Source organism: Papio anubis, chromosome 17 (assembly GCF_008728515.1).
Source record: "Papio anubis isolate 15944 chromosome 17, Panubis1.0, whole genome shotgun sequence".
NCBI lineage: Eukaryota > Metazoa > Chordata > Mammalia > Primates > Cercopithecidae > Papio > Papio anubis.
This window is the reverse complement of record NC_044992.1, coordinates 27,843,016-27,856,755: the sequence shown is the minus strand read 5'-3', so window position 1 is coordinate 27,856,755 and position 13,740 is coordinate 27,843,016. Positions and strand designations below refer to the sequence as shown.

Below are 13,740 nucleotides of genomic sequence, written 5' to 3'. Positions count from 1 at the left end.
ACTCCCACTTCGGCCTCCCAAAGTGCTGAGATTACAGGCGTGAGCCACTGTGCCCAGCTGGATCTGTGCTTTCTAAATATGAGGAATACCAGGATGTTTTGAAAACATACAACCGGGAAGTATGACCTCATTTCAAAGGTTTCCCTGTGTAAGTGATAAATGAGTTAGTATACACAGAACTCCTATAAAAATGTCTGGCAGAGAGTAGATGCTCAATACATTTATTGGATGAATGAATAAATATTCAAGGCAAGACCTAAATAATGAGGAACTGTTCCTGTATTAGTCTGCTCTGGCTGCCATAATAAAATAACACAGACCAGGAGCCTTCAGCAACAGAAATTTATTTTCTCACAGCTCTGGAGTAAAGAAATCCAAGATCAAGGTACACCATAAGGGTTGGTTTCTGATGAGGCCTCTCTTCCTGGATGCAAACAGCCACCTTCTCCCTGTGTCCTCCTGTGGCCTCATCTTTGTGTGTGCTCAGGGAGGCAGTGGGGGTGGGAGGGACAGAGAGAGAGCACTCTGGAGTCTCTTCCTCTTTTCACAAGGGCACCAGTTCTATTTGATTAGGGTCCTACCCATACAAACTCACTTATTAGCCTTTATTATGTCCTTACAGGACCCATCTCCAGGCCAGGCATGGTGGCTCACGCCTGTAATCCCAGCACTTTGGAAGGCCTAAGACAGGAAGATCATTTGAGGCCAAGAGTTCGAGACCAGCTTAGGCAACATAGTGACAGTCTTGTCTCTACAAAAATTTTAAAGACTTAGCTGAGTGTCAGGTACAGTGGCACACACCTGTTGTCCTAGCTACTCAGAACACTGAGGTAAGAAGAGCACTTGAGCCTGGGAGTTTGAAGCTGTGTGAGCTATGATCACACTACTACACTCTAGTCTGGGCAACAGAGTGAGACCCTGTCTCTAAAAAATAAATAATAATAATAATAATAGAGCCGATATCCAAATACAGCCACATTCGGAGTTAGGGCTTCAATATATAAATTAGGGCAGAGGTGTCCAATCTTTTGGCTTTCCTGTGCCACATCGGAAAAAGAATTGCCTTGGGCCACACATAAAATACACTAATGATAGCTGATGAGCTGAAAAAAAAATCGAAAGAAAATCTCATCATGTTTTAAGAAAGCTTATGAATTTGTGTTGGGCTGCATTCAGAGCCGTCCTGGGCTGCATGCAGCCTGTGGGCCAGGGGTTGGATAAGCTTGAATTAGGGGAAGGGCACAATTCACTCCATAACCGTTCCAGACAGAAAAAACTGCACGTGCAAAATCACTGATGCAGGAAGAGCTGTGCCTTGTAAGAACTCAGAAAAAGCCAGCAAGATTTAACCTGAAGAGAGGGGTGGCTGGACGTAGCAAGGCTGAATGGACCATTATAAGGAGTTCTTTTTTTCCTGCACGTAAGAGGGCCATTGCGGGGTTTGAGGGTGAAGAGCAACAGGCCAGATTTTTTATCTGAAAAGATAACTCTGGCTGCATCGTGGAGAATGGGTGGAAAGAGGCAGGAATGGAGACAGGAGGGTTCATGGGGAGGCTGTTATAGTGGTCCAGGCAGGTGATGATGGGGACTCGGACCAGAGTGGGGCGGTGGAGATGGGGAGAGCAGATCCAAGCTGTGTTCATGAGGATGACTTGGCAGAGCTTGAGACTTCCGAGCAGTAGAGGGAGAGAGAGGAGAGTTGGCAAGGGAGATCCTTTGTTTCAGGCAAGAGAGCTCAAGTTCATTGCTGATAAGTTCATTACAGATAAGTTCTTTATCTGTAATATAGGGAGAAAAGGGTTACAAGAATTAAATGAGCTATGTGGAAAAAGCACTTAGAACAATTCCTGATTCATTGATGTCATTATCACTGTTATTGCTTTACAGGGTTGATGACTGTAGAAATGGTTTGCTTTTGTACTCAAGTATTAATTGAGTTGATCCATTTTATTTATTTATTTATTTATTTACTGAGACAGAGTCTTGCTCTGTCATCCAGGCTGGAATGCAGTGGTAAGAGTTTGGCTTACTGCAACTTCTGCCACCTGGGTTCAAGCGGATCTACCACCTCAGCCTCTCAAGTAGCTAGGACCATAGGCGCATGCCACCACGCCTGGTTAATCTTTTGGTATTTTTAGTAGAGACCTGGTTTCACCATGTTGGCCAGGCTGGTCTCGAACTCCTGGACTCAAGTGATCGGCTCCCCACGGCCTCTCAAAGTGCCGGGATTACAGGCGTGAGCCACCACGCCCAGCCTTAACTTGACCCATTTTTTAAAAGGATACTAATTTCTAGGCCAGGCGTGGTGGCTCACACTTGTAATCCCAGCACCTTGGGATGCTGAGGCTGGGGAGTTGGGGAGTCTCTGCCTGAGTTCAGGAGTTTGAGACCAACCCAGGCAACGTAGTGAGAACTCGTCTCCAAAAAAATGAAGAAAAATAACCGGGCAGGGTGTCGTGTGCCTGTACTCCAGGCTACTCGGGAGGCTGAGGTGGGAGGATCCCTGGGTCCGAAAGTTCGAGACTGCAGTGAGCCATGATGGCGCCACTGCCCTCCAGTCTGGGCAAAGGAGTGAAACTTTGTTTCAAAATAAAATAAAATTAAAATGGGACTAGAATCCCTGTTGTGAAGAGTCAAAAGTTGACTGTGTCCTCTAAGACCCTGGGAAAAAATAAATGTGAAGGCTGCTGAGGGGCGGGAGGAGCACCAGGTAAACCCATTTCTAATCCCTGAGGCGTGCGCAGCGGGACGCTTCTCCTCCCCAACAGCAGAGGGCGATGTGGCCGGCGGCTACCCCGCCCGACCACGGAGATGGCGCTCTGTCTGCCGGGCTCTTTCTCCTCCACGTGGGTACGCAGGATGGCGGCGGCAGTGGCGGTGGGTGTGCGTGGATGGGGGCGGGGGGCGTCGCGGCGCTAGGGCCCGGGTCCCTGAGGCCGGAGGGAAACGAAGTGGGGCTCTTCCGGGCGGGCGACGAGAGTGACTCCCGCCCCGCTTTCTCGCGCAGGACGAGTCGGTGGCGCGCGATGTGCAGCGGTTGCTAGTGCAGTTCCAGGATGAGGGCGGGCAGCTGCTGGGCTCCCCGTTCGACGTGCCCGTGGACATCACCCCGGACAGGCTGCAGCTCGTGTGCAACGCGCTACTGGCCCAGGTGAGCGGCTGCCAGGGCGGTCTCGCATCTCCACCCCCGGGCGGGTGCGGTGGGGGAATCAGATGACCGAGGGTCTGCGGTTCACGGTCCCCCCGCTAACGGACTGTGGTGACCCACCCGGCGTGAGTTCCCACCTATGTCAGAGATGGAATCTGTGGCAAAGCGCTTTACACGCCAACCATCGGCGTCCACCTGTGGAGACGGGCCTAGCTTTGAACGCATTGGATACTGTATTTCATGATTCCTTGTCACAGTCCCCCAAGATGGGGCACGTTAATATCTCCATTTTACAGCGTGGCCTGGAGGGACTCAATTATTTGCACGATACTATGTAGTAGGTAGCAGAGTTGGAATTGGAACCCAAAACTATCTGAGTACCCCTGCCTTTTTTTTTTTTTTTTTTGAGACGGAGTCTCGCTCTGTTGCTAGGCTGTGTTGCTGGGGTGCAGTGGTGTGATCTCGGCTCACTGCAATCTCTGCCTTCCGGGTTCAAGCGATTCTCCTGCCTCAGCCTCCCAAGTAGCTGGGACCACAGGTGCGCGCCACCACGCCCAGCTAATTGGTAGAGACGGGGGTTTCACCACGTTGGCCAGGATGGTCTCGATCTTTTGACCTCGTGATCTGCCCACCTTGGCCTCCAAAGTGCTGGGGATTACTGGCGTAAGCCACCGCGCCAGGCCTTTGCTTTTAAACTTTAAGCCAGTGTGTTTACTGAAGAGCTGCCCTGGGGACAGAAAAGGTCCTTAAAATTGCAGTTCCTGGACCCCGTCCCAGGCTTACTAAACCAAACTCTAGGATGAAGTAGAAAGTCTACATTTTTTTAACAGGCTTTTTGGGTGCTTTTTACAGAAATACAGTGTGGTGTGGTAGTTTGGGAAACACTGCATAATGCTATATGTTAATCCTATCTTGGACCTAAAGAACCTGAATTAATCATTGGCAATGGGACATCGAACAAATTACTTAGTTGTTCTGAACCTCTGCTTTTGAAACTGTCAGTAGGAATATTAGTATCTACTTCCCAGGGTTGTTATGAGATGCAGATAAAGAATTTCAGGCGGGGTGCGGTGGCTCATGCCTATAATCCCAGCACTTTGGGAAGCTGAGGTCGGCAGATCACTAGAGGTCAGGAGTTCGAGACCAGCTTAGCCAATATAGCGAAAACAGTCTCTACTGAAAATACAAAACTTAGCCGGGCGTGGTGGCAGGCGCCTGTTGTCCCAGTTCCTCAGGAGACTGAAGCAGGAGAATTGCTTGAACCCAGGAGGTGGAGGTTGCAGTGAGCTGAGATTTCACCACTGCACTCCAGCCTGGGCAACAGAGCGAGACTCCATCTCAAACACAAAAAGAAAAAAGAGTTTCTGAGTGCTGTGTAAGTGTCCTACAACTGCTGTTTAGTGATTTAAAAGGTCTTGCTCGGCTGGGCACAGTGGCTTACACCTGTAATCCCAGCACTTTGGGAGGCCGAGGCAGGTGGATCACCTGAAGTCACGAGTTTGAGACCAGCCTGGCCAACGTAGTGAAACCCTGTATCTACTAAAAATGTAAAACAGCCGGGCGTGGTGATGGGCGCTTGTAATCCCAGCTACTCGGGAGGCTGAGGCAGGAGACTCTTAAACCCAGGAGGCAGAGGTTGCAGTGAGTGGAGATTGCACCACTGCACTCCAGCCTGGGTGACAGAGTGAGACTCTTGTCTCAAAAATAAATAAATAAAAGGTCTTGCTCAATGGGCAATGATGGGGGTATCCCTAGCACAGTGGCTGAAAAGAAGAAGTTTCACCTCCCACAGCTCAGTAGGGAGCATCCCCGGCAGAGGGTGCCCCTGCACATCCTTTGATGAAGGGTTGCCCTTTACCATTGTCCTTCAGGAGGATCCTCTGCCACTGGCTTTCTTTGTCCACGATGCTGAGATCGTCTCCTCACTGGGGAAGACGTTGGAGGCCCAGGCAGTGGAGACTGAGAAGGTCCTAGACATCATCTACCAGCCACAGGCTGTCTTCAGAGTCCGGGCCGTGACTCGCTGCACCAGCTCCTTGGATGGTCACAGTGAGGCAGTCATTTCTGTGGCCTTCAGCCCCACGGGAAAGTAAGGACAGCTGCAGACTCATGGAGGGGGTATGTGGGGGTGCAGCCTCTGCCTGGTGTGGGGAGGGTCCCCCAGAGTTGTAACTGATGGGGCCTAAGGGCTGCTTACCATTGACCCAAGCTCTGGACTCAGCTTGCCATTAAGGGACTTCCTCAGTAGGGCATGGTCCCCAAAGGCTAAGGACCCCTTCCTTGAACAAACCTTTCCTGGACTTGATTTCTCAAGATCTGAGCTGTGTGACTTGTATAAATCACTTAACCTTTCTGAGTTAATTTTTCATCTGTGAAACCGGGATTAGTTGCTTATCTCAAACTTAGGAAGGCAATGAGAACTTCAAAAGCTGGTTATAGCTGTGGAGAGGACAGAAATGGCCTCCTGGGGTATTCTCCCAAAGGGCGGCATCATTATTGTCTTTCTCCTTTTCAGGGTCGAGGAAAGAGTCCAGTTCCATATTCTGTTCACAGAAAGTGATTGAATAGGTGGCAGGAATGCACATATGCAGTATCAAGCATCCTCTGTTCTTCCCCCAGGTACCTGGCCAGTGGCTCTGGTGACACCACCGTGCGTTTCTGGGATCTCAGCACAGAGACACCACATTTCACATGCAAGGGTCAGTATGCAATTAGCCATTTAGGGGATCTTCTTTTTTTTTTGAGACAGGGTCTTGCTCTGTCGACCAGGATGGAGTACAGTGGTGCAGTCATAGCTAACTTGAACTCCTGGGCTCAAGCTTCGAACTCCTGGGCTCAAGCAGTCCCCCTACTTCAGGCTCCAGAGTAGCTGGGACGACAGGCACTTGCCACCACACCTGGCTCGTTTTTTGTTTTCATAGAGATGAGGGTCTCACTTTGCAGATTACAACCCCTTAATATCCAGTTGGTGGCTGTCTGTTCCTAGGTAGAGATCATGTCCTTGAGCGCAGCCAGCCACTTAGACACAAGCAGAAACTGCACCAAGGAGTCGATATGGGACGTGGGGAAAGGCTGACTGACTGGTAGCAATGAGAACCTAATTTAAATCCTGCCTCTGCCACAGTGGTTTTCAAACTTGAGCACAAATCAGAATCGCCTCACCTTAGGGGCTTGTTAAAATACAGATTGCTGGCCGGGCACAGTGGCTCACGCCTGTAATCCCAGCACTTTGGGAGGCTGAGTCGTGCAGATCACAAGGTCAGGAGATTGAGACCATCCTGGCTAACACGGTGAAACGCTGTCTCTACTAAAAATACAAAAAAATTAGCCGGGTGTGGTGTCGGGCGCCTGTAGTCCCAGCTACTTGGGAGGCTGAGGCAGAATGTCGTGATCCTGGGAGGCGGAGTTTGCAGTGAGCCGAGATGGCGCCAGTGCACTGCAGCCTGGGTGAGAGTGTGAGACTCCGTCTCAAAAAAACAAAAATTACAGATTGCTGGCCAGGCGTGGTGGCTCATATCTGTAATCCTAGCACTTTGGGAGGCCAAGGCAGGCAGATCACTTGAGGTCAGGAGTTCGAGAGCAGCCTGACAGTGAAACCCCATTTCTACTAAAACTACAAAAATTAGCCGGGCATGGTGGCATGTGCTTGTAATCCCAGCTACTCGGGAGGCTGAGGCAGAAGAATTGCTTGAATCTAGGAGGTGGAGGTTGCAGTGAGCCGAGATGACACCACTGCACACCAGCCTGGGCGACAGAGTGTGACTCCGTTAAAAAAAAAAAACAAAAAAGAAAACAAAAAAAATACAGATTGCCGGGTCCCACCCCCAGAGTTTTGGTTCTACTGGGCCTGGGTTAGGGCCTGGGAATTTGTGTTTCTAACAAGTTCCCAGGAGATGCTGATAATGCTGCTCTCGGGACCACACTTGAAGAACCACTGCTATACCACAGATTGGTTGAGTGAACTTGTGTGTGTAGGGCATGTTCCCTTTCTAAGCTTCAGTCTTCTGGTCTGGAAAATGGGGATGATACTTCTTGCTTTGCTCCATACCTTAGAACCCTTGTGAGAATAACAAGGGATGACATGTACGAAAACACTTCATAGTATGTGTCACATAAGGAATCATTAGAGAGTGATGGTGTTATCCATGCAGCAAGATGCAGAGCTCTAACACTTGGGTTGCATTCTCTCCATCCCCAGAAAGCCTCATCGCTCCTTTTGTTCGATCATTCATTTATTCAAATGACTAAGGAGTACCTGGCACCTGCCAGGCACTGCTGGGCACTGGGAATAAAGACAGATGTAGTCCCTTATTTCTCCCTTCTCTGCTTTCTTAGGACACAGACACTGGGTCCTTAGTATATCGTGGTCTCCAGATGGCAAGAAGCTGGCCTCAGGCTGCAAGAATGGCCAGGTAGGTGGTGCTCAGGTTAACTAGGCAGAGACTCAAGGGCGCCTTCCCTAGGGGACAGTTCAGAATCAGGTTCAGGAGTCTTCGGGGAGGGTTGGGTGGGAAGTGGTAGGCAGGGATTTTCGGTGGAGCCAGAGACCTGTTGGGGAGGATTATTCAGTGAACTTCTATCCTTCAGATTCTCCTCTGGGACCCGAGCACAGGGAAGCAGGTGGGCAGGACCCTCGCTGGCCACAGCAAGTGGATCACAGGCCTGAGCTGGGAGCCCCTCCATGTGTAAGTGACACTGATGGAGCTGGGACAAATGAGTCAGGGGATCAGAGACATCCCCTTTCCCTGCCCAATGCATAGAAGTTTTACGTGAGGGGACGAGATGGGCATGAGCTGAATGACCATGATGGCTTGTCAGGCATGGGAGAAGGGTATTCCAGGTGCGGACCTGCGTTGCTGCTTGGGAGAGGCTGCTCATCACAGGATCTGCTCATTGCAACCACCTTGCAGTGCAGCCAGGTCTTGGTGTCCGAAAGCTGTCAAGAGATTGTCCATGGCCTTTGAGTTGGGAATGGGGAGGTGCCATGGGCAGACAGATGTTGCCAGGTCACAGATGAGGTCACATCTCCCTTCTCTGCAGGAACCCTGAGTGCCGCTATGTGGCCAGCAGCTCCAAGGATGGCAGTGTGCGGATCTGGGACACAACTGCAGGCCGCTGTGAGCGCATCCTCACCGGGCACACCCAGTCGGTCACCTGTCTCCGGTGGGGAGGGGACGGGCTTCTCTACTCTGCCTCCCAGGACCGCACCATCAAAGTCTGGAGGGCTCATGACGTAAGCACTGGGAGGGTTCAGTAACCAGTCCAGAAAATCTCACGTCACAAGATGCTGGCACTCAGAACCACCTTGACATCTGCGAGTCCAGTGTTTCCCAGATGTGTGCTGGCAGCCCTGGTCAAGGGAGGTGTTTTGGGAATGAGGAGTTCTGTGGTTGGTGCTGCACCATAGTGGAGATTGCAGAGTCCCCATGAGATCGTCACACTCCGGAAATTCCTCCTGTAGGACACCTGTTGAGCTTTGTCAGATCTACCATATCCCAAACGTATTGGACTGGAGCTGTTTACTCTGACATACCTAACTCCTCTTCCGTGAAACATTTTCATGATCTGGACTCCATTTTACAAGTGGGGACAGACTTGACCCCAGAGGGGTGCTTTGATTAAGATCACAATGCATGAGTGAAGATGATTCTTAGTCCTGTACCACCCATCTCCTGGGGCTAATCTCCCAGGGATGGGGAGGAGTGTGTGTGTCTGACCTGACTCGCTCTGCCCTAGGGTGTGCTGTGCCGGACTCTGCAAGGCCACGGCCACTGGGTGAACACCATGGCCCTCAGCACTGACTATGCCCTGCGCACCGGGGCCTTTGAACCTGCTGAGGCCTCAGTTAATGCCCAAGACCTCCAAGGATCCTGTGAGTGATTGGGAGAAGGAAGAGCTGGGGCTGCTTGGGAAGGAGCCAGTTCTCTAGCTTAATGGGGAGTGTTTGCTCTTTGTATCAGATTTTCTAATCAGCCTTCTTCCTCATCTCCTCTTCTCCCCTCTGGTACCTGGACACAGTGCAGGAGTTGAAGGAGAGGGCTCTGAGCCGATACAACCTCGTGCGGGTGAGTGTGTGCCAGCCACATGCACCCCCAGCTCTACCAGTCCTTAGCCAATCACTAAAACCCTCTCAGACCCTTCTCCCTTTTAGACCCAGCTCAGAATGTACCTGTTCCAAAAAGTTGTTCTTCATAATCCTAGTTTGCAGTCCTAAAATATTAATGTGCTAGAGATCATTTTATTTCATGTTTTGTTTAGTTTATTTGCTTACCTATTTATTATATTTCCAACATGCTTCTTTTTTATTTTAGTTTATTGTTTTATTTAAGATTGTTTACACATTCACGTTCAAAAAATACAAAAAGGTAGATCACGGAGTCTCCCATCTCTATTGTAGCATCCAGTGCTACCGATATCCTGAATCACCTTCCAGAGATTTAATATACACACATACACGTGTCTATATACAGTATGTATGTATAAGCACACACACATACGTACATACATAAAATCCTACTCCTTTTAACACATTATTTTGTGCCTTGCTTTTTCTGTAATTGTGTATCTTAAAAATATTTTTCTACATGCACGTAGAGTTTCTTTTGCCTTTTGGATGAAGTGACTTGCCTGGGATCACGTGCAAGTGAGTGGCCAACCCAGTCCTCATTGCTTCTAGTGCTGGCCTCTCTCTGTCCCTGGCGTTGAGTAATCAGGATGTATGTTTGCTGCCAAAGTCGGGCCCTCCTTCTTTCTGAGACCACACCCAACACAGTGTGCTTTCTGCCTCCCCTAGGGCCACGGTCCAGAGAGGCTGGTGTCTGGCTCAGATGACTTCACCTTATTCCTGTGGTCCCCAGCAGAGGACAAAAAGCCTCTCACTCGGATGACAGGACACCAAGCTCTCATCAACCAGGTGCTCTTCTCTCCTGACTCCCGCATCGTGGCTAGTGCCTCCTTCGACAAGTCCATCAAGCTGTGGGATGGCAGGACGGGCAAGTGAGTGGGGGTGGGTACTGCCCCTCTGTAAGGAGTGAATAGTGGGAGTGGCTTGGCACTGCCACTTACTAGCTGTGTGGCCTTGGCAGGTATTTGGATTTTCTAAGCCACTGTTTCCTCTTTGGTAATATGCAGACCCCCTACCTCTCAGCTTTGTTACAAGGGTTTGTTTGTTTGTTTTAGAGATGAGTTTCACTCTCGCCTGGTGTTCAAGTGGCTGGAGTGCAGTGGCACGATCTTGGCTCATTACAACCTCTGCTTCCTGGGTTCAAGTGATTCTCCTGCCTCAGCCTCCCAAGTAGCTGGGATTACAGGCCTCTGCCACCGTGCCTGGCTAATTTTTGTATTTTTAGTTGAGACGGGGTTTCACCATGTTGACCAGGCTGGTCTTGAACTCCTGGGCTCAAGTGATCCAAATGCTTTGGCCTCCCAAAGTGCTGGGATTACAGGTGTAAGCCACCACGCCTGGCCTAGTTACAAGGATTTAATGAGACAGTATGTTTAGGACCCACACTAAATGGTCACTAAAAATGCTAGTTCAGGCCAGGTGCGGTGGCTCATGCTTGTAATCCCAGGACTTTGGGAGGCCGAGGCAGGCGGATCACCTGAGTTCAGGAGTTTGAGACCAGGCTGACCAACATGGCAAAACCCTGTCTCTACTAAAATACAAAAATTAACCAGGCGTGGTGGTACATTCCTATAATCCCAGCTACCCCTGAGGCTGAGGCAGGAGAATCGTTTGAACCTGGGACACGGAGGTTGCAGTCAGCCGAGATCACACCACTGCACTCCAGCCTGGGCAACAGAGTGAGACTCTGTCTCAAGAAAAAGCTAGTTTATGTCTTAGGAGAGAAGTGATCTTAGAGCTAGCTGAAGTGGTAGGGCTGTAGCCCTGGAGAAGGTGAAGTGGTGGTAGGTAGGCTTGTGGTACAAATGTTACTTGGACCTCCTCAAAGTGTGGGCCACAGACCAGTGGCATCAGCATCACATGGGAGCTTGATAGAAATGCAGAGTCCTGGCCCCCACTCAGACCCTGTGGATCTGATTCTTCATTTTAATAAAGTTACCAGGTGACTCTGCTACGCATTCTAGTGTGGGAACCCTTGGTGTGATGAGGCACAATGCCCTTGGGGTTAATCGGATCAGAGGAGAGGCAAAGGCAGAGGCAAGGGGAGAAAAAGAGCCAGGAATACCTTGTTGGGGTTGAAGGGGGACCTCTGCATCAGTCACTGTGTTTTCACACAGCAACCCTTTAACATAGGTAATTGGGTTCCTTTTTAAAATAAGGAAACTGAGTCTCAGAGAGGCCTGATGGTTTGTCCAAAGAGAAACAGCTAGACTGTGTTGATGTGAAAGTTCAGGTCGGCCTGGCCCACTGTTACTCCATGCCACCTGTCAGCAGGCACCTGCTGCTTGGGGGGATGTCAGGCAGATGGGCTAAGCAGATGGCCACGTTGGAGTCTAAGGCATGCAAAGTTGTGCAGGTATGGAGGGCAAGCAAGAGGCATGCTAGAAGCTACTCATTTGCAGAAGTTTTACAAATTGTAATGACTGGTAATGATTAAAATGGTCTGGGATGGGGACCAGGCAGTATGATTTTGTAAAAGTTCCCAGGTATTTCTAACAAACAGCCAAGGTTGAGAACCATGACCGTGAGCATAGGAGACCCTTTAGACATGTTGGAAGATCTAACTCAGACTAAGATCCATCATCGTCTTCTGGACCAGGTACCTGGCTTCCCTACGCGGCCACGTGGCTGCCGTGTACCAGATTGCGTGGTCAGCTGACAGCCGGCTCCTGGTCAGCGGCAGCAGTGACAGCACACTGAAGGTGTGGGATGTGAAGGCCCAGAAGCTGGCCATGGACCTGCCCGGCCACGCGGATGAGGTAGGGCCAACCCTCGGGCAGAGGCGGGATTGGGATTGGAGCCTGGCTGTCTCCCTCTCACCACCTCACCTGCCTTCCTCCTCTGCCTCCCTCCTCTGCCTCCCTTTAGGTATATGCTGTTGACTGGAGTCCAGATGGCCAGAGAGTGGCAAGTGGTGGGAAGGACAAATGCCTCCGGATGTGAGTGTGGGGGAGGTGGTGGTTGGCGTGCTTGGCCCTCCTGACCCTAAGCCAGTCCCTCTTTGCACACTTTCCCTTATGGCATAGAATTCCACAGGGTCCTCCAGGCGCTCAGACTGTCCTGAGGAGGTGTGTGGAGCCAGGTTCTCAGTGGGCAGGTGGGAGGGCAACCGGAATAACAGAGGCAATAGGATACCCTCTTAGAGGACGCGTCCAGGTCTTTCTGTCACTGGACTTCAGAGTCCCAAGACACGAGTTCAAATCCTAGTTCTGCCAATGAGTAATTACAGAGAACTTGGTTAATCAGTCTCTTGGGAATTATCAAATCGTCGTAGACAGGATCAAAAATAGGAGGGTAAGCACTCTGGAAGCTAAAGTGTCGTGTGCTTATAAGGGATTGTGACTATTTGGTGGTGGGCATCCCAGGGGCCAGGCCCTGGGTGTAGGTCCTGGGGGCAGCAGACAGTGGGTGGGCAGCCTGAGTTTGGGTAGCCAGAGCAGAGACGGTCGCCTGGCTCTTGGTGACTCTGAGGGTGGGCCACAGGCCGTCCGTCAGTTGACACTGGGATTATATGACAGCCTCCCTTTCCTGAGGTGGCATCTCCATCCTGACACCCTTCCCTTCTCCACAGATGGAGGAGATGAGAAGGCCTGCAGTTCTCTCTGACCCCCACCTGGACTCGGCCTCTGCCAGCCGCCTTTCCTGCCAGAGAACAAAGACTCAGGTGGCAGCGCACACACCCTTCCCACCAGTGGGGACCTGAGAATGCGCATGGCCTGCTGTCCTCGACAGACCCGAGTGGGGTCTTCCCACAGATCCCCTGCTTGTGGCACACCCCAGAGCCAGAAATCGAAGGTCACAGGAAGTTGTCACCGAACTTGGCCTGTGTCTGCTACTCTATACCTTACTGGTACAGACGGGGGTGGTGGGCGGCCAGGCTCTGTGAGTGGGCCGCTAGTGTCAACTCTGTACAGGGTCAGACCCCAGGTTCTATGACCAAATAAATAACTTATGTTTTGTGTGTTGGGTTCTAATTCCTTGTCCTAGAATCCCCAGAACTCAATCAAGGACTGTGCTAAATCAGATTGTCCAGCCCCCTCCCTTGCACTGGACTACGCCAAAACCACACTGACCAGGCACTTGCCTTCCCTGTCTTCCCCCGTGTCGGTAAGAGAGAGGCCAGTCGTGATAGTGGCCAAGGAGAATCTAGGGCTGTATTGTTGTCCACTGCAGTAGGCACCGGCCATATGTGGCTGCTGGCATGAAATAGAAGTGCAGTTCCTCTGCCACACGGGGTAAGGCCTCCAGTATTGGACAGCACACAGAAAGGTTTTCGTCATTAAGAGGGTTCTGCTGGCCAGCCCTGCTCTAGGGGACACCTCTGCCTTCCCGTAGCACACTGCCTGAGGCCCTGCCAGGCACCAAGCACTTCCCTGGGCCCTCAGGATAGAGCGGGGAAGGTGATGGTTCTTCCAGAGGATTCCCTCAGATGGGGAGGCAGCAGTAAGCTCTGAGCCCAAGTGGGTAT

General features: G+C 50.9%; 1 protein-coding gene across 6 annotated transcripts; it reads left to right on the top strand.

The window, feature by feature from the left end:
• Nucleotides 1–2,778: 2,778 nt before the first annotated feature.
• On the top strand, nucleotides 2,779–13,235 carry NLE1 (notchless homolog 1). 6 transcript variants are annotated; one of them, XM_003912613.4, is made up of 13 exons: nucleotides 2,779–2,877; nucleotides 3,008–3,151; nucleotides 5,020–5,237; nucleotides 5,768–5,847; nucleotides 7,484–7,560; nucleotides 7,736–7,833; nucleotides 8,189–8,381; nucleotides 8,885–9,020; nucleotides 9,167–9,213; nucleotides 9,942–10,144; nucleotides 11,872–12,031; nucleotides 12,141–12,211; nucleotides 12,844–13,235. In XM_003912613.4, the coding sequence occupies exons 1-13, from the start codon at nucleotides 2,812–2,814 to the stop codon at nucleotides 12,854–12,856; spliced, it is 1,506 nt and encodes a 501-aa protein (XP_003912662.3). In that variant the 5' UTR covers nucleotides 2,779–2,811; the 3' UTR covers nucleotides 12,857–13,235. The 6 variants fall into 6 exon arrangements, with proteins under 6 accessions (XP_003912662.3, XP_021784622.2, XP_021784620.2 ...); XM_021928930.2 differs by having other exon boundaries at nucleotides 2,781–2,877; nucleotides 5,020–5,266; XM_021928928.2 differs by lacking the exon at nucleotides 7,736–7,833 and having other exon boundaries at nucleotides 2,781–2,877.
• Nucleotides 13,236–13,740: the final 505 nt, after the last annotated feature.